Source organism: Pagrus major, chromosome 10 (assembly GCF_040436345.1).
Source record: "Pagrus major chromosome 10, Pma_NU_1.0".
NCBI classification, from domain to species: Eukaryota; Metazoa; Chordata; class Actinopteri; order Spariformes; family Sparidae; genus Pagrus; species Pagrus major.
Window position 1 is genome coordinate 8,377,391 of NC_133224.1, and position 18,171 is coordinate 8,395,561.

General features: G+C 42.4%; 1 protein-coding gene across 1 annotated transcript in view; it reads right to left on the bottom strand.

Moving 5' to 3' along the window:
* The window catches only part of svep1 (sushi, von Willebrand factor type A, EGF and pentraxin domain containing 1), an 88,941-nt gene that overhangs the window by 15,465 nt on the left and 55,305 nt on the right, over window positions 1-18,171 (bottom strand). Inside the window, exons 8-36 of the mRNA XM_073474577.1 lie at window positions 16,558-16,676; window positions 16,085-16,214; window positions 14,415-14,522; window positions 11,252-11,383; window positions 10,735-10,926; window positions 10,482-10,603; window positions 10,294-10,399; window positions 9,998-10,201; window positions 9,640-9,873; window positions 9,393-9,554; window positions 9,143-9,304; window positions 8,627-8,788; window positions 7,945-8,033; window positions 7,655-7,751; window positions 7,421-7,534; window positions 7,138-7,251; window positions 6,823-7,024; window positions 6,471-6,628; window positions 5,752-5,950; window positions 5,424-5,599; window positions 5,114-5,238; window positions 4,868-4,997; window positions 4,484-4,654; window positions 3,917-4,090; window positions 3,681-3,800; window positions 3,405-3,581; window positions 1,086-1,170; window positions 779-970; window positions 44-211 (exon numbers count right to left, since the gene is read on the bottom strand). Coding sequence (XP_073330678.1) covers window positions 44-211; window positions 779-970; window positions 1,086-1,170; window positions 3,405-3,581; window positions 3,681-3,800; window positions 3,917-4,090; window positions 4,484-4,654; window positions 4,868-4,997; window positions 5,114-5,238; window positions 5,424-5,599; window positions 5,752-5,950; window positions 6,471-6,628; window positions 6,823-7,024; window positions 7,138-7,251; window positions 7,421-7,534; window positions 7,655-7,751; window positions 7,945-8,033; window positions 8,627-8,788; window positions 9,143-9,304; window positions 9,393-9,554; window positions 9,640-9,873; window positions 9,998-10,201; window positions 10,294-10,399; window positions 10,482-10,603; window positions 10,735-10,926; window positions 11,252-11,383; window positions 14,415-14,522; window positions 16,085-16,214; window positions 16,558-16,676 — 4,324 coding nt within the window. The remainder of the gene's footprint in view (window positions 1-43; window positions 212-778; window positions 971-1,085; window positions 1,171-3,404; window positions 3,582-3,680; window positions 3,801-3,916; window positions 4,091-4,483; window positions 4,655-4,867; window positions 4,998-5,113; window positions 5,239-5,423; window positions 5,600-5,751; window positions 5,951-6,470; window positions 6,629-6,822; window positions 7,025-7,137; window positions 7,252-7,420; window positions 7,535-7,654; window positions 7,752-7,944; window positions 8,034-8,626; window positions 8,789-9,142; window positions 9,305-9,392; window positions 9,555-9,639; window positions 9,874-9,997; window positions 10,202-10,293; window positions 10,400-10,481; window positions 10,604-10,734; window positions 10,927-11,251; window positions 11,384-14,414; window positions 14,523-16,084; window positions 16,215-16,557; window positions 16,677-18,171) is intronic.

Genomic DNA, 18,171 nt, shown 5'->3' on the forward strand with positions numbered 1-18,171 from the left:
GATAAAACAGTGTAATAACTGTGTAGACTTCAACCACATTTACCCTTCTTTGCAGACATAGTGCACCTTGTTTCCCAGTTCATAGTTCTCCCCTACGGTCACGGCATCTCTCAGGGTCGGAGGCTCGCTGCACAGGACGCTCACACAGCGGGGGATGGGCCTGCTCCACTCCCCTGTCGCTTCACAAACCACCTCCATGGAGCCCTGTGGTCTTCGCACCAACACACTACTTAGTTTACACATTCACACAACTACAATTAAAGTGTCACAGAGATTAATAGAGGACGACTCGCGAACACAACTGAATCAGAACTGCTGATGTGATTCATAGAAGGCATCATATAGAGTTTATAATGTCAGTAGCTACATTGTGCTGATCGAACAGAATCAGAGTTAAGTGAGTCTTTAAACTTAAATTAATTTAACAAAGGTTTCAAATAAATAGGACTTAACTGAAAAAGAAATTAGGTTTTTAATGCACTTTTAATGAACTCTTTGATCGTCCAAACATAATTAAGATTTCATTGGCTTGTTTCTGATTCTGTGGTGTGAACTTATCATCCCAATTAGCTCCTGTGCATTTTTACATTAGTTACGTACTGTTGCATTTTACTTGATAACACTACATCAAATCAATTTCATCCTTACTTTATCGTGATGTCAACTTCATTCAACTCAGCAGTCACAGAAACAACTAAAAGCAATTCAAATTATTGATAAAATTGCCATTGATTCAATCAAAGGCTCAACAGTGCAGCTGATGGTCATTTATCCATACCTGTATCCCTCAGCACAAGTATATGTGACAGTTGACTGGTATGTGTTGGTGTTGACGGTGTAGTCGGCGTTGGCGACAGTCGGAAGTCCCCCGCAGGTGACTGGGTGACAGACAGGTGGCCTCCCACTCCACGTCAGACTTGCGAGACACTGGAACTCATAGGGGATCTGAGGCAGGTAGCCATTCATGCAGCTGTGGTAAATGAAAACAGAGTGAGCTCAACGAGAAACTCCAGCTTGTAATTTGTTTAACTTGTTTTCTACTGTCAGCTTAACAACACGGTGTTGCAGGGGGATGCAAATGATACCTGAAAGTCACCTTGCTTCCATAGGTGAAGTTGTCTCCCTTCATGATGGAGTTCTCTGGGACGGTTGGTGTCGGACAGGAGAGAGCTAGAGTGCAACATTACAGAGATGATTAGTGTCTGCTGTCTTCCACTGAAAACATAATATGATTGACTAAATGCAGGTGTAGCTACCTTTACCCTCAGAGTAAAGATCTTCTATACACATTTCCATGAGTTTACAGACGCCTGAAAGTGTTATCGATTAAATGCAGATTAAATTTTGGCAATGACTTCGTCTAAGATAATGCTCCATTGCAGAGGCACACAGGAAAGTATATTAATGGATAGAAGCCAAATGCATTAGTGCATGAATGTACTTTAGTGATTAAATATTCCATGAATCGACTATATATATATAATTTTCCACCTCACATGATGATGATTGGATGACTGGATTTGTATACACTTATAACAGTTGCAGAAAACCATAATGTTATATTTTGAGCCACTAATGTGCTCTCTAGTGCATAACAACATAAATGACTTAACATATCTTTTTGTTGCCTGTTACAAGGACAGAAAATCAAAACGAAACTATTTATTTTCCAAAGAACATCACGTGGGTGCTTATTATATTTCAGATGACACACTGAGTCACTTTTAATGGTAATCGCTTCAGTTTCAGTATGACTGTCAACAGCTGCAGTCAACAGGGGCTGAGCGTAACATATTGGCACAGTCTGCAGGCGCTGAGTAAGTCAGTTCCCCTTTTCTCTATCAGGAAGAATGTGGCTTAGAGCCAATGGAGGTGCTGCAGTGGTCAGGCCTTTCAGCCCACCGCACAGTGGAAGACAAAAAGACAGCTGCATATATAATCACCTCACTCACAGTACTGCATAATGTGTGTTAGTGGAAAGTGTAAGTGTGTGTATGTCTGTACTAATTATTTTTGTGTGTGTGTATGCATTATTAAGCTATCTGCATTGTTTAATTTGTGTGTTACTCAGATCCTATTGGCTCTTATAGCTGAATGCATTATTAACCTGCCTCTCTACTTAGTGAAATATTGAAACCCCATGGTGGAGCACATGAAGTGAAAAAAAACAATACAGCTGTACAAAATGGGGGTTGTGGATGCAAAAGCTTTATGTGAAACAGGAAATAAAACAACTGTGTCTCCGGTCTGTGATTTTGTGGTCACACTAAGGGAACACAGTACCTTTCCCACATTTGAGAAGGGGAAGTGATTTTACATGATTAATCAGACCACTAGCTCGTTGTGATGCCTGCTACGTGATTAAACCCATATTCTACACATGATACTAGAGGAAATGTATATCAAGTACTGTAGTGACTCACTACACATGTAAAGAATAACACAACATCAGGTTGTCTCTGGCTCTCAAACCCAAGCTCAGGGTCGCAATTTTTCAGTAGAAGTGAAGTTCTTTTGCAAACCTTACTCAAACATGAGTAAAAGGTGTATTTGTTGGGGACTGTTATCAGCCACAGATTACTATATATTGGAAAGTGGCATCATTCTGTAATTTCTGTCTCCTTTAATGTGTTTTCTGGGTTTTTGTGGTTTCTTCTGTTTTGTTTCCTCCCAGTGTTCTTGTGTTCCTGTGCTCCTCCCCAGCCTGCCTTTCCCTCCACCTGTCTTGCATCAGCCTCATTAGTCGTGCCCTGTTCCTAGTGGGTTTTTTATATTTAAGTCCAGTCATTAGTACAGTCTACTTCTACGTGCATGTGATTGACTTATATAATCTGTATTGGCTATGTTCATGGTAGTTAAGGAACCCAGTGCAATACTTTGGCTTATTGATGTTATTTTAATAGTTTTTGGATGGCTTTTCAAGCTGTATCAGGCTACATAGACAATACTTTTTATTGGAATAAATTCATTGTTGGTTTTGGTCTTTACATGGGAATTTGTGACAATGGAAAAAATGTCTAACAATCAGCAGTTGTACTGTGGGTACAGCTACTTCTCAAACAAGGAAAATGGATCCCTCTTGTGGTCGGAGCTGATGGAGATAAGGTTGAGAAGACAGCAGGAGATTTGGTAGGTTGTTCTGACAGGATCTAATAAAAGTGATTAATCTGAGATACTCCAAACCAACTGCTAATGGTAATAAACACATATAGAATCTGACACTTGACATCTAATTGTAGGTTAGCTCCGTCACCATTGCTACACACTCCTTGAGAAAGACCATGCATGCAACCTAAATATAGTTCAGATACATTTTTAGGAATATGAATCACTTGAAATGCCTGAGGATCTTAATATATAGTAAAGCTGCTGCACTGTGATGACATGATCACTCAACCCCTCACCTCTGCAGTACGGGACTGCATCGTCCCAGCTTCCTGTCTCCAGGCACCGGAGGCGAGTGGAGCCGACCAGCTCGTAGCCGTTCTGGCAGCCAAAAACAACCTCGCCGCCCATCAGAAAGTTGCTGCCGTCTCTGTGACCGAAGTCTGGAGACCCGGGGTTCTCACACTTTACTGGCTCTGGGTTAGACACATAATGCATCGCAACAAATGGGTTTAAATGTTCACAGATAAAATGGTTCACAAAGTGTCTTTATAGCATTTAATAAATCTTGTTACCTGTGCAGTTTTTGCCGTCTCCGGTGTACGGGTGGGTACATGTGCAGGTGTAGGAGCCCTCTGTGTTCCGACAACTAGCGTGTTCATCACAGTCAGATCCCAGAGCACACTCATCCACATCTGAACACACACACACGCACACACAATAGAGTAGACACACAAGTATATTTTTTTTTACATGTCAACTTTTCTTTCCTTCATATCACTGATGAAAACAATGTTATCTAATAAAGTACCGAGACAAGCTGGTGGATTTCCTCCCCACTTTCCACTGTTGGCACAGTGCACTTTGGTGTCTCCCAGCAGGTAAAAGCCGGCGTTACACTGATAGACCACAGAGCTGCTGGCATGAAAGTCCGTCCCCTGAAACAAGCCGTTCTCCAGAGAATGAGGAGGCCCACAGGACACTCCTGTGACACACAAACAGGACAGAGGAATATTATCAAGCATCTCACCCAGGAGTTTTCTGCCTATAGCTACATTATTTACCATATTGAATGTTTTTTTTTTCTTTTTTAAGTCTTTACTGCAGACAAAATACGTTTTGCCAGTTACAGCTACTTAATGTCAAATCATGTGTCGGCAAGCTAAAATTATCACTCAGGATTTCTGTATGTAAACATGAAACACCCTTTCAAGTTAACATTCACATCTAATAAAGTCGTAAACAGTTGGATGTTTCAATTATTATACTTCCTTTCAAATTATTTGTTATTTCAGGATTTTTCATCACCACAGATATTTACTCAGTGGACAAACAGACACATCAAATCATCGGAGAGCGGTTTGCATCACTGCCTTACGTTCACAGCTTGGCAGAGGGTGGCTCCACTCTCCTTTATTTTGGCACTGCAGCACTGGCTCCCCCAACAGGTAAAAGCCGGGATCGCAGGACAGCTGGACCTGGGCGCCGGGGCTCACCTCCACAGTGGAGGCATGCAAGTGGGGCACTGCGCTCTCCAGCTTTGGGCAATCTGGAGAGACCGGGAATGATTTTCAGTGTTGGATTTTGATAAAAGAATATAAAGACATTGATAATTTGTAGTTTATTGACATTTATTGATAAATAGGTGCACAAAATGACTGGCAATGTCATCTAAAAGGCATTTTTTAATATTCTATTTCAACCTTAAAGACCCAGACTGCTGTTGTTTGGAGGCTGCAAATATTTGTGAAGCGTCTCTTACCAGCACAGAAAATGCTGTTGAGGTTTACTTTGACTCGCCCCACCACTCCCGTGAGGAAGTCTGGCCAGGCAAGAACGTTCCCTCTGTGGGTAACATGAGAGGCCGGACAGCTGCTGGCCAAGACCTTAATCTACAGTCGAGAGGAGGGGACAACATTCGCCAATAATATTCCTGTTTTATGACTATGGACTTTACAAACCTATACAGTACATTTTAAGCAATTAAACAGTCAATTACTACATGTACCTGTTGAGGTGTGAGAACACGATCCCAGATGTTGAGTTGGCTGATAGAGCCGACGAAGGATTCAACAGGGTTGAAGCCCTCGCCTCTCTGATCCTGGTCCTGACCTAGTACCAGTGCCCCACCACCTACAGGACACATGTTAAAGGTCAGAGGTTAACCAACACTCACAGAGATATCATTCTCCTTTTCTACTGTGTTACTGTGTTTACATAAAAGAATATGAGTCTTATATAATGGAGATTTGTTCAGATACAAACACATCCAATGATGTGATGGCAGAGAGGTGAGCAGGTCGAGGATAGCACTACACCTGGGATAGTGGTGCCGACTGACAGGCCTTTGCCTCCATCTGAGGGCTTCCCATTGATGTAGATTCTCCAGTCGCCATCCCAGCTCCTCCAGGACACCCCGATGTGGTACCATAGACCTGTGTTCACTGCAGGACAGTCAGTGATCCGCTCCTTGCCGTTCACATACAGCACCCACCTGTAAGGAGGGAGAACAACAGGAAGAGGGAACAATGGTCAAAGAGGATTTAATATAGAAGACAGGAAGCAGAATACTTATTGCACATTTACAGTATGAAATACACAATGTATTTGTATTTATATTCTATTCACTCTCAGTATATCACTTACCCGTTGTAATCTATGAGAAGGAAAGCGTTGTCGCTGCCCTCTACTGCGTAGGAGATGGGTGTGCCATAATTGGTGGTATCTGATGACCTCATCCAAAAGGTGCAGGTGATCTCTGTCAGCGCTGGCATCACTCCATCCATCATTACGTAACCATGGATACCAGACACCTCAAAGTCCAGGTTAAAGGCAGGGGACATCTCTGATTGGACAGAAAAGCATTTACATTTATAGAACAATAATAAATCGGTTAATTAGGTCAATGCTGATAAATAGCTGAGCGGTTGTGGTTGGTTTCTGACTTTTTAATCTTAACTTATATTTTTGTGTGTAAAAACTGATAGTTTAACTGCTTCCAACTCATACACAACTTAAAACAGGGTAGAAGTCATTTTTCAGGGGCCACATGCAGAAAAATATTGTATAAATTACTGACATTTTTTTATGGCTGTCTCACGAGACCTTTCCCTTAATTCAAATCTTCCTTGCACTGCAACATGTTTTATAAAGAAAATTTGTAACTTAAAGACTAAAATGAAAAAGAAAAAGCTAACCAGCTCCCTCTGGGATGAATAACAACAAATAATGCATACTCTAGCGAACTTAAATCAAAATCTTAAGACAAGTTGAACTGACACTTTAATAACATGTATTTTATTGATCCCTCTTTCCTCAACCTCCTCTATAGTTGCCATGGTGATGTGTCATCTGTCCTATAGTACCTGTCTCACACCTGGTTCCGTTAAACCCAGGAAGGCAGCGGCAGGTGTAGGAGCCGAGACCGTCCAGGCAGCTGGCCCCGTTCACGCAGGGGTTGGGGTCGCACTCGTCCACGTCGACCTCACACAGGCGACCACGGTAGCCCTCCACACACTGACACCTGAGAGAGAAAGGGAGGACAGGTACAATACCACTTACAGGTACACACTACTGGTCAGGAAATTATCTCATCTAAGCTGTAGATGTATATCACAGTCCTTGTGTTGTAGTAACATGACATTATAACACATGTAAAGGATGAATAATAGGTTAGTAAAAATAGCAAAGAGCTTTCCCATCAGGTTCTTTTTTTACCTGAAATTGTTAACAGCATCCAGACACGAGCCTCCATTCAGACAGGGGGCGCTGTAACACTCATCGATGTTGACCTCGCAGCGATCCCCTGAGAAGCCGACGTCACAATTACAAGTGTAGCCGCCCGTCAGGTCCTCACACAAACCTCCGTTCAGACAGGGGTTGGAGAGGCACTCGTTTATTTCCAGCTCACAGCGAGATCCTGCAGAAATGTGGAAAGACAAAAGGGAAAACAGCTGAATTTGTAAAGTAAAAACTTACTGACGGGGAAACTGATGTCTAGAATGAAAATGTAACCCAGTCCCGTTATCTAACCTGTGAAGCCGCCGGCACAGCTGCAGGTAAACTTGTTGACCTCGTCCACACACACACCTTCATTCAGACAGGGGGACGAGGCACACTCGTTCACCTCCGCCTCACACAGAGAGCCTGAGACAAAAGATAAGAGCATTGATTTGACAAATGTTTATGAAGGCAAGAAAACATATTTGGTTTAAGATTATTCAAGTAATATCAAATAAAGTGGCTGTGCATTTAACAGCTGCATAAAATGTCAAATCAATGGCCTAAGACTTTTTTTTCCTCAATGGTCCCTTACCTAAAAATCCAGGCTTGCACTGACACTCAAACTCTCCCATACCGTCCTTACACAGGCCTCCATTTTGACACGGAGCAGAGTCACACTCATCTATGTCAACCTCACACTTGGCACCTGAAATATCAGAGGCTCGATCAAATACTCGTCATAACAGAGTTGCACCCAACACAGCTGTGTTGGATGTCAGTTGCCTCAAATGATCATCTTATCCCTTCGGTCTGACTGGAGGTTTACCTGTGAACCCAGGCATACAAGTGCACACGTATCCTGCCCCGACCTCCTCACACGTGCCTTTATTCTGACAGGGATTCAGGAAGCACTCATGGAAAACCTGCAGGAACAGCCAATCAGGTCAATCTGTCACAGTGTAACAGTAAAACTCTCGATGGAAACACTGCTTTAATCTAAGGCTCATAAATTTCGATTCAAACATTCGAATCACAGTTTTTTAATGTTGCTTTCCTCTATCTATAACATGTATAATAGGGTCATGAAGCTGTTTGTTTGTTTTCCTTATTACTAACCTGGCTGCTTGCTTGGTAGTCTTCATGGACCTCCACCTCTGGAGCCGCTGTCACACTCTCCTCTTTAGGAAGAAAACTGGAGCCAAAACCTGACAACGACAACCAGAGAAAATCCCGGCAATGTAAGCAGAGACAAGTCGGAAAAAGACAGCATGGATCTTTCCCCTTGCCACCAGACTGGCAGACGGTTGTGATATGTCTGAACAAAAGCCTGTATTCTTACTAAAAACTGGCAGCACGTCCCATCCACTGTTCATTCCCACACTTCAGACATGCACTGTTATTCATTTCCACTCTGCAGCAGCGCAATAAAAGTCATATTATTTCCATTTCCCCCTGATCTCGTGCAGTAAGTCCTTTTCCAATTGGACTGAGCTGTCACAACATAGATCAGACGCCACAAAACTGGAGCAGTATGTTTTGAGAGTGTAGAAAAGCTGTCACACAGAGCGCCTGACACAGAACAGCTCCTTATAGTTTTCACTTGGCACATCCTGTAGAAATTTAACATAAGTCATTTTACATGCCAACTTGACACAGTACAGTGGAGTTTAAAGAGAACTCTGTGAAAATCTGCACTTTGCCAAAAGCTGCATATGTCGCACACATCATAATCTAATGCTGAAGCTCCACGTGGAACGAACTAGACTGATATTGAATTTGTGAGCGCAGGGACACTTACTGGAGCAGTGCTGTATGGTGGATGCCCCCGTGACAGTGGTGGTTCCATAGAAGGGACAGGAGAGGCAGAAGGAGCGACCATGTTCAGGCTGGTAGTAATCTCTAGGACAGGGGTAACAGGGAACCAGACCGGTACGGGAGAAATGACCTGCTGAACAGGGGACTGCAGAAGAAGGAGACCAGACATGAAGAAAAACAAAGAAATTTAGGAACATAATGGAGTGGCATTTGCTGGCTGCAAAGTGAAACATCTGGGAGCTCCACATTTTTAAAGGTTGTAGGTTATTTTTGTCTTTCAACTGAGAAACTTAGGTGGCTACAATTTCCAGATTTATTTTCCAACTTTAAAGGTAAATCATATGAAATATCCAAGGGGGAATTTCTGATATCATCGCACATGAACGCCAAATACTAACAGACACATTTTTCTTACAGGCTGGAATCATATTTGTTTTTGTTTCCTAGCAGCATTTAGAATGACTAAGAATGAGTTAAGAAGAGTGTCAGACTGTATCACCTCCACACTCCGTGTCATCCACCGCTCCTCTGGTGACAGTCGAGGTCTCATCAGGACACACGAGACACTCCCTGGCGCCGAAACCAGGCTGGAAGTGACCCAGCGGGCATGACTCGCAAATCTCCAGCCCATTCAGAGAGTGACTACCTGGCTTACACTGCCCTGTAAAAACACAGGTGTATCACCACATTGTGAGAAATATTCATACACAGAGAAGAGGTTGAGGTCTGACTGTGTGGATGAGTCTTACCTTTGCACTCAGCGACGCTGCGGGAGTGCAGGTAGGCCGTGGACGTTCCCTCAGGGCAGGACTTACACTCCAGCTGACCCTCCTGGTCCTGGTAGGAGCCCAACCAGCAGCTCGCACACTCGTTATGCTCCAGGGAGAAGTACGTTCCCACCGGACATTGGACTGCAACAGCACATACAATTAATGACTTACTGGGAAACATAAAACTTTTAAAGCAATATTAAAAGTTTTATCCTGTCATACTCACCACACATCCTGCCTTTGAGCACTGAGCCCGGCCTGCAGGACAGGAATGCCTTCTTGCTCTCCAGAGATTTGGGATCAGCTACAATCATCTCTGAGGACACGTGGAAACTGGACAGCGGCTGCTTGGCCAGTGTTCGCTTCAGACGGTTAGTGAGCTGCTCCAGCGTCCTCAGGAGTCTCTTCTGATTGACCACTTCTATTGAGTCGTTCCTCGATATGGGCAGAGGGATGCTTGCTGGGGGAATGGATAAAGTTTAAAGGACTGAGAACTAACAACTGCTGGTATTGAATATAATGTATTAATATGGTCATAATGCATAACCTATACATGCAAAGGTTAATAATCATATTTAAAATACCTGTGATGTTGAAAAAGATCTGGATCTTTTGGTCTCTGGTGGGTCCGGTGATTTTTCGGTGTCTCTTAGTGCGCTGGTGCGGTTGTATGCTGCCATCTTGTTGCCGCCTGCCGACCTGCCGGGTGCCTGTGGCAAAGCCTGACTCAAAGTAGGCATAGTCCTGGGCGCCCTGCGGACTCCAGCTGTTGCTCCAACCCCCTGGTGCTGATAAATATTGAACGGGGAGAGCTTTAGTATACGCATATTCACTCAAAATACAGGTGGGATATTAAGTAAGAGTGTATTTTGTATCGTACCGATAGAGAATCCGTTCTCATAGTCGTAGTTGTACTCTAGGCAGTGACCCTGTGACAACACCTCTAGCTTGCAGGTGACGTCATCGCTGCTACAAATGTTGGGGAGCTGTGGAGGAGAAGAAAACATGTGTTTAACAGCTGATTTACAGCAAATCAGTGTGAATGTGTGTGTATATACAAATCCTCACCATGCCTCCCAGTTTGGATTTGAACTCCCCAGCAAATGACTTGACCAGGTCCACATCGTCACAGCGAGACGCTTTAAACAGCATCTCAAAGGGCTTAAAACCATTGTTTGCTATACGGTTCACTGGGAAAGACAGACAGGGTTCAGATTAATATATAATTATATGCACATATAGGTATTCAGGTACACTAAAATGTACCTGCAGTAATGAGACATACTGTGGTATTAAATAGAATACTATGTGCTGCGCTTACGTGAGCAGTCGGGTCTGTCTGAAGAGTAGGGAGGCTCCCATACACCGTTGTAGGCGCAGAAGTAGCTGTGCACTGCCTCCTGAGTGAAGCTGTAGCCTTCTTTACAATGAAGAGTGCAGTTAACCCCCTCCTCCTCTTCAGAGCAGATGAACTCTCCATTCACTGGGACATACGGCTGCTCACAGGTCGTCCCTGGGCACACACACATAGTATATAAACCTCCGTGGTTTGTTCATGCGGGAGCGGAATATTTTATAATACCACCATAAATGCAATATACAAATACTTTCCCATGCTGGCCCTTTTCAATAGATTTTATCGAGATTATCAGAGAAATAAAGAATCACACTATGACCGACTAAACTAAAATAGAAAAAATAACAGAATCCAATGGAGAGGAAGAAAATAAATGGGGTCATACAATTTAACATACTGAATTACTACATTAATAAAAAGTAAAACAGTTGATTACACAAAAAACAGTACATTTATCAAACTAAGTCTATCAGCTCTGTACCTTGCACAGTGATGGTGAGGTTGCAGGTGCGGCTGTTTCCTGCTGCATCAGTCGATGTGTACTGGACCAGAGTCTCTCCTACTGGGAACTTGGAGCCTGGACTGTGGCTACTAGTCACTGTGAGGCGACCACCTGAGAGAGACACACACATTGAAAAAGGTTTAGGTATAGACATACAGCATTTTAACGTATATTAACAGTGATGTGACTGAAAAACAACATACATACTTTAGTTGACTTTTTAATACAAAATTACATATATTCATACTTAATTTCTGTTTAGTATCAGCTGGTGACACATCAGCATTACTCAAGTGTTACTAGCTCATTAATTACTTTGGTCAAACCTATTTTATGTACACCATCAGGATAAAGGTCAGAGTTCTGGAAATTGAGACAAACTACATGAAATATGTATTTGTAACCTTGAAGACTGCATCTTAGTTTTTTTATTTTTATTTTACACATATTTGCTTTTAGAGGAACATTATATTCCCAAGTTAAGAACCTTTTCTTGACTCAAAATTGTTTCTCCAGTTATCCTGCAGAGGGCAGTCTTGTCCTTACTCTATTTTTCCAGGATGAAATGAGTCATTCTTAGCAAACCATAGAAGTTATGTTAAACAACGATATGTTGACATGGGAATGAGTGTCTGGGCATCACATGGCAGCAGAAAAGTCCAACTCTTGGGACTGGAGAGGGAAAATTGTAATAGTCTGCTTGGCTCTAAAAAAACTGAATGTGAAGAGAGTGATGGATAGAGGCAGCGGTGATGAGAGGAGTGTATGAGTGTGTGTGTTTGCATGTGTTGGATCTGTAGATTGACACAGAGGCTGTGGACAAAGTGAAAACATCTGCGCTGCAAGTGTGAGAGACGGGATTAAAGCACAGAAGGAGAAGGTAGGAAAAGCGAGTGATTGACCTTTTGTTTCACCTCTTCCATTAAACATCGTTCAACAGGGCTGACACACGTCTGGCCTGCTGGAGTCTGGTGTCTCCCGTTATATATAGCCTGTGTGTGTGTGTGTTTGTGCATGTTTATGTGTGTGTCTGTCGAGTCTCGACTATATATAGCGCTGGCATCAGGGTGTGGGCCTGGAAAAACAAAACACTGACGTCGAAGCAGCGCTGGGCTGACGTCGTGCGGCCCGAAGCAGCCACAGCAGCCTGTTATTACAGTGTGTGTGTGCTTGTGTGAGAGGCGAGTGTGTGTGTTTGATGGAGGGTTCACCTCTGCAGACAGGTGGGGAATGAGCATGCTGAGTCCCTGCGTTGAGATGTTAAGTTTGAGGCCTGTGTTTATATGAGCGTCCATGCCTGCCTACGTTTCTGTACACACACAAACACGTATCTGAGCTGTGTTAGTGTTATTTATGTGTATGTGTGTGTGTGGAGCCAGAGCCAGTGAATTACATGGGCCTGGCTGTGGGCTGGAAGCCTGGAGAAGTCTGGTTTGTTGTCTGTCACCACGGCTGTTTGGGTACGGCTAAAGCGCCAGGAGAAGTCCAGCCAACTCTACGATATTTAGTCCATTTGGCAGAGTGGCCTTGATACTCTCCTTTATAGCAGGATTGGCCTGAACTGCTAAGCATCAACGTCGTGAGCGTAGCAGGGTGGCCGCAGCTGAAAACAGAGTTTAACAGGTTGTTTATTAAATCCTCACATAAAACAAAAAGTACTGAACAAGAAAATGAGCAACAGTTTTTTTTCTCTCTAAGCTCAAGGTGCACTGAATAAAACTGAGTGTTATGTGGACCAGATTTATTTTTTAGAGAATGAGCTGCAATAAAAGACTTGCTAAAATGAAATCATGCTCATTTATTTACTTAAACTGATTAAAACTCCATTAATAGATTATTCGATGGAAAGCAAATTAATCGGCAACAATTTTGATAATCGAATATTTATTTGAGTCATTTTCAAGCAAAAATGTCAAATATTTGCTGGTTCCAGGTTCTTAATTGTCAGGATTTGCTGCTTTTCTTTCTCATTTATGATACTAAAGGAAGAGTCTTTGGGGTGTCGACTGTTCGGTTGGACAAAAGAAGCAAGTGAAGACGTCACTTTGGGCCCTGGGAAAGAATGAGGAGCATTTTTCACAACTTTATGACACTTTACTGACGAAATGATCAATAATAATGAATTAATTGTGAAAATAATGAGCAGAATGATCAATAATAAAGATAATAGTTAGTTAAAGTCCTACAGCCGTCAAACACGAGATGACTGTGAATTTTAATGACTATAAAGATCTCACTGCAGATCATTAATTTCTATTTATTTCGAATTAAGCTACAAATCAACATATAAAGCAGTTAACAGATCATCACCAGGTTTAACTCCACAATAATAAACCACTCTAAAAGACAATGAAAGAGGGTCATTCTTCATCCTATATATGAGGACTTTTTCTTTTAGATACTTACATTTGGCTGTTAATACTTCTTGTACTTGAAGCTCTTTGAATGCAGCTCTTTTAGTTGTAATACACTGCAGTATTGCCATTTTACTATTAGCCGAACCTCCGCTGGGCCAACTGGCAAATTGAACGAATATTTTTCCTGTGTGTGTAATGCTGGAGTGTCAACTTTGCTGAGACAGTGATTAATACCCATTGTGCACTGCAGTCACTCTGATCAAGAAACAAAAATAATGATTTGACAAGTAATTCAAAAACATTTAACTCCCAAAAGAGTCAAACGCCGTGTGTGCTCGCATAATTATACAAAAGACTGTGTGAAAAACGGATGGAATGAGTGCAACTTCTCACAAAAGAGCTTTTTTTTTTTTATAGCAAAAACACCTGCTTCTCTCTGCTGCCTCCGTCTGTTTTAACATTAATGACATTAACAGACACTGAAACGACTTCATCCGTCCTCAAGTCCCATTCTCTCTCTATCACTCCCTTAAACACAGACACACAAATGAGGCATTCATACACACAATTACAAATCTCACCACTGGACCATATGTCCAGTGTCTCTCACCATTATTCACACACACATGAAGTTCCCCTCCTGATCCCCTTTTTCCAGTCTCCCAATGGAAAAGATCCTGTTTAACCATCATCAGCGGAGGAAGAGGGTGGAGTGGAGTGGAACAGAGGAGCAAAAGAATAAACCATCTACGGAGCTGCCGTCTGAGAACGGCCACCAGACATACCTGAGTTGTCGGAAAACTGTGGCACCTCCCAAACGACCGCCGTCTCCGTGTCTGTGGCCTGGACCGTGGGCGGCGACCTGCACCTGTCAATCACCGGGGGCTCCGTATCTAGAAAGGGTTGAGGACGGCAGGACATTTGTGAACATCTGACCTTTTGATAACTGCCTTTTCAGTTTAAGTGAGACTGGAATAAATTATCACAATATTAGAGAAACACAGTCGGGAGCAGATTGCTGCGCCGTGATCCGACTTTTTCGAGTGTCAGAGGGCACCAGTTAAACACATGTCTCTAATAAAAAACCACAACGTTCCACTGCCATAATAACATATGGAAATGTTCACAGCTACCATGCTTGAGGTTTTTCCCCCTGACTGCTGTGATTATTGGGCGGATGACATGGGACACCCCTGTTTTTCACTCTCTCTCTGCATGTGTGGCACCTGCTGAAGAAGCGGATGAAGTCCTCAGTAAAATCACTGCTTTACAGTGAATGACAGAAATAAGCTGCAGCACAGAGGATGGTGGATGGAGTAACAAACACCAGGCGGTAGGCTCTGCACTGATGGATAGAGGCTGGTCTGTAATTGAGAAGCCACTGGTTTGAAGCTCATAAAGGCTGAAAAATGACTAAGTTGTGCCGTGGATGTCAGCTAAGTAAAATGTTGACTTTTGACCCACATTCATGCTGCAGCTAACTTAAGTGTCCCAACACAAATTTTCTTGCCCTTATATGTGACAGGTCTGTTATTTTCTACTCAGCATAAAGTGGCATGTACAATATCATACTGTTTTGCTTTCAAAATGCTGTCACCTTCAGCCGATTATTATTCTGAAAGACATGGTCGCCCTGTGTCGAAGCCAATGACTTTTAAGAATGAACAACAGTGTCCTGATTTCAGCATTTATTCCTTGATTTCTTCTGCTTGGCCCAGAACTTTTTAGCAGTTTTGACGTGGATCACAAAGTACATATTTGTGGTTTGGAGTGGTACGTTCAACAACCTTCATGCGACTTGTATTTGAATGCTGAAATTATGCTAAAATACCTCTGTATATGAAACATGCTAAATAAAACGGCCTTGCCTTGAATTGGAACTGGTTAGCACTGTCATGAAATCACATCAGTGATCTAGAAACATTTCATACATATGCAAAGCGGTTCAGTTATGTGCACTTGAGCCAGCATTAGCAGGGAGAAGAAGACAAAATAACAGAGAGAAAGCCAAAGAGCTGTCATCACTGTTTTTAGGAAAAACGCCTCGCCTCAGTTAGAGAGACGTCTTGTTGCCCTTTTTGATGTCTTAAAAGCCAGTATTAGTATAATTTTTTATGTGAGTACAGCGTCTGAGACAATGAGACAATCCTAGCTCGTAGCCTATGAATTCTCCAAACTGAGGACAACACCACTCAGGCAACACTTACTTACTTTATTACATTAGGTTGCATCAGAATGTGACATTTTTGTCTTTATCTCTGTCACTTTTGATTCATTTGTTGTAATTGACTGAATACAAGAAATTATATGAACAGTCATTAAGAAGAGACCAAAAATGCCAACAATGTGAACAAAATCCTCAAATCTCTCTCTGCTTTTCCTGTCTCAAATGAGCCATGCAAGGCCATATGCAACATACATTGTGTTGATGCCTTCTGCAGCACAGTAAACTCACCAATGACAGTAACAGTGAAGGAGCAGTTGGCCTGGTTCCCAGAGCGGTCGGTCGCAATGTAGGTGATGGTTTCCTTTCCAATGGGGATCAGCTGAGGAGGGGCGTACACTGGCTTTACCTGCACCGCCACCTGGAGGAGGGAGAGACAGTGAACTATGAAGAACTGGCTCAAAACTGGACTGTAAGAGTAGTTTTAATGATGACAGAAACAAAATACTTCTTTTGTTTTAGCAGATTACATGTAAAGCACCAAGATATAATTCACTAATTGATAATCATATGGAACTGGCCTTATAGGTTAATATCATCGTACATTATATTACATTTATGTTAGATTATCTTGATTTGTAACCCATTAAAATGAAGTAGGAAGTGTTAATGATTCTGAAATGTTAGATTTTCTGTTATTCAACTTGGGCAGCTAATGAAAAATGAAAATCTTTAATGACACTTCGCTTTGTAAAGTATCCAACCTCTTCTTTAGAGTTGTCGGAGGCAGTCAGGACGTTCCAGCTAACGTTAGCGGTGCCTCGCCGCTCATCCGTCTCTGCAACAATATTATCGGGGCACTGGATCCGTGGTGGTTCAGCATCTGACGACACACAGAGAAAGACACAACTATACTTTTTAGAGGAGAGGGAGAAGCAGTCTGGGTGTTTTGAGACTCTGCAAACACTTAATCTGAATACCAGCAAATTAAATTATAATTTCCATACAGTAAGATTCAAACATTCCAGATGTTCACCCCATCACATCCTGTATACAGTGACCTCAGCCTGCTGCTTGTTATCACTGAGGAAGTAGATGTGTGATGTCATCCGACCCATGACCTCTTTAATCACACACTCATTATTGGTCATTACTGAATCACAGAGAGAGTGCATCACTGTCGGTGTTCCAACAAAACCAAACCCCACTGATGTTTCATTTACACTGTATGTGGTTGTAACTGTCCCTTATCTCTCTCCAACCATTAGCTCAACATCGGACTACAATGGTAAAGAGCACAGGTTAACACAGATAGACGTTAAATGACGTGTGAGACATGATTTAGATCATTGTCAAAACAGTTGGACTCATGGAAAAGGAAGCTTCATCTTAGATACATTCCTGATAAGTCCTGATAATCAGATGATCCAGACTTGTCACTGGTAAATCCAAGTGAATAATGGCGGGTAAAGCAGCTATTGTGTTTTTATCAGTTGTACAAGGTGGAAGATGCTGCCTCCTTTCCTCTGTTATCTCCATCTGTAATGAAGTTTAGTAACTAATACGAACACAATTTTTCCAGGCGTACCGAAATCCTACATACAAAGAATACATCATACACATTACATCATAAACGGCTATAATTATGTGCATTATGTTATTTACCTTTATTTTACCAGGAAGAGGGTTAAAACGAAAACAAACCTCAATCGATATGTTGATCTACTGCATTTACTGTTTGATAAAAGCAATGGGGACAGAAAAAGCATTGAGATTTGAGAAGCATGGATGCATTTGCAAGCTCCCAAGCAGGCGGAAAAAGTCTGCCTGCAGAATGCAATGCTCTCACTTTCATTAACATTATAATCGACCTGCTGCTGAGCAATGCACAGAACCCCTATTAGCTTCAGATGATGGGAAACCCTCTATATATAAAGTCTTAATGTCCGCCAATTTGGCCGATGGCAACTCGTGACCCTTGGATGAAACAGCTTCTTCCATTTTCTCATTCTCCGTACAGCATGTTGTAATAATGTGGAGCCAGCACACTTCAGTTCACTCGGTTCGAGCCGGCAGTAAATGAGCAAAGCCTCCCAGAGTTGAATCTCCCCATCGATCGGCAGTGGTCATGCCTGTTGCGTTGTGTAAGAGATTTTCTCCCATCTGGACATGATGACCGATCCACTTAGGCATCCATCTCTGCTAAACACTAACACACTTAGCTCAGATCGGCTTCATTCATCTTCATAACAAGGGAGGAATATTTCACTTTCGGTGTCATCAACCGAAGTGAGAGGCGAAACAAGCCAGAAGATCGCTTTTGACTTGGTCAAACCTTTCTATTTCTTGATCCCCTCACACTGCAGCACTCCCTTTTT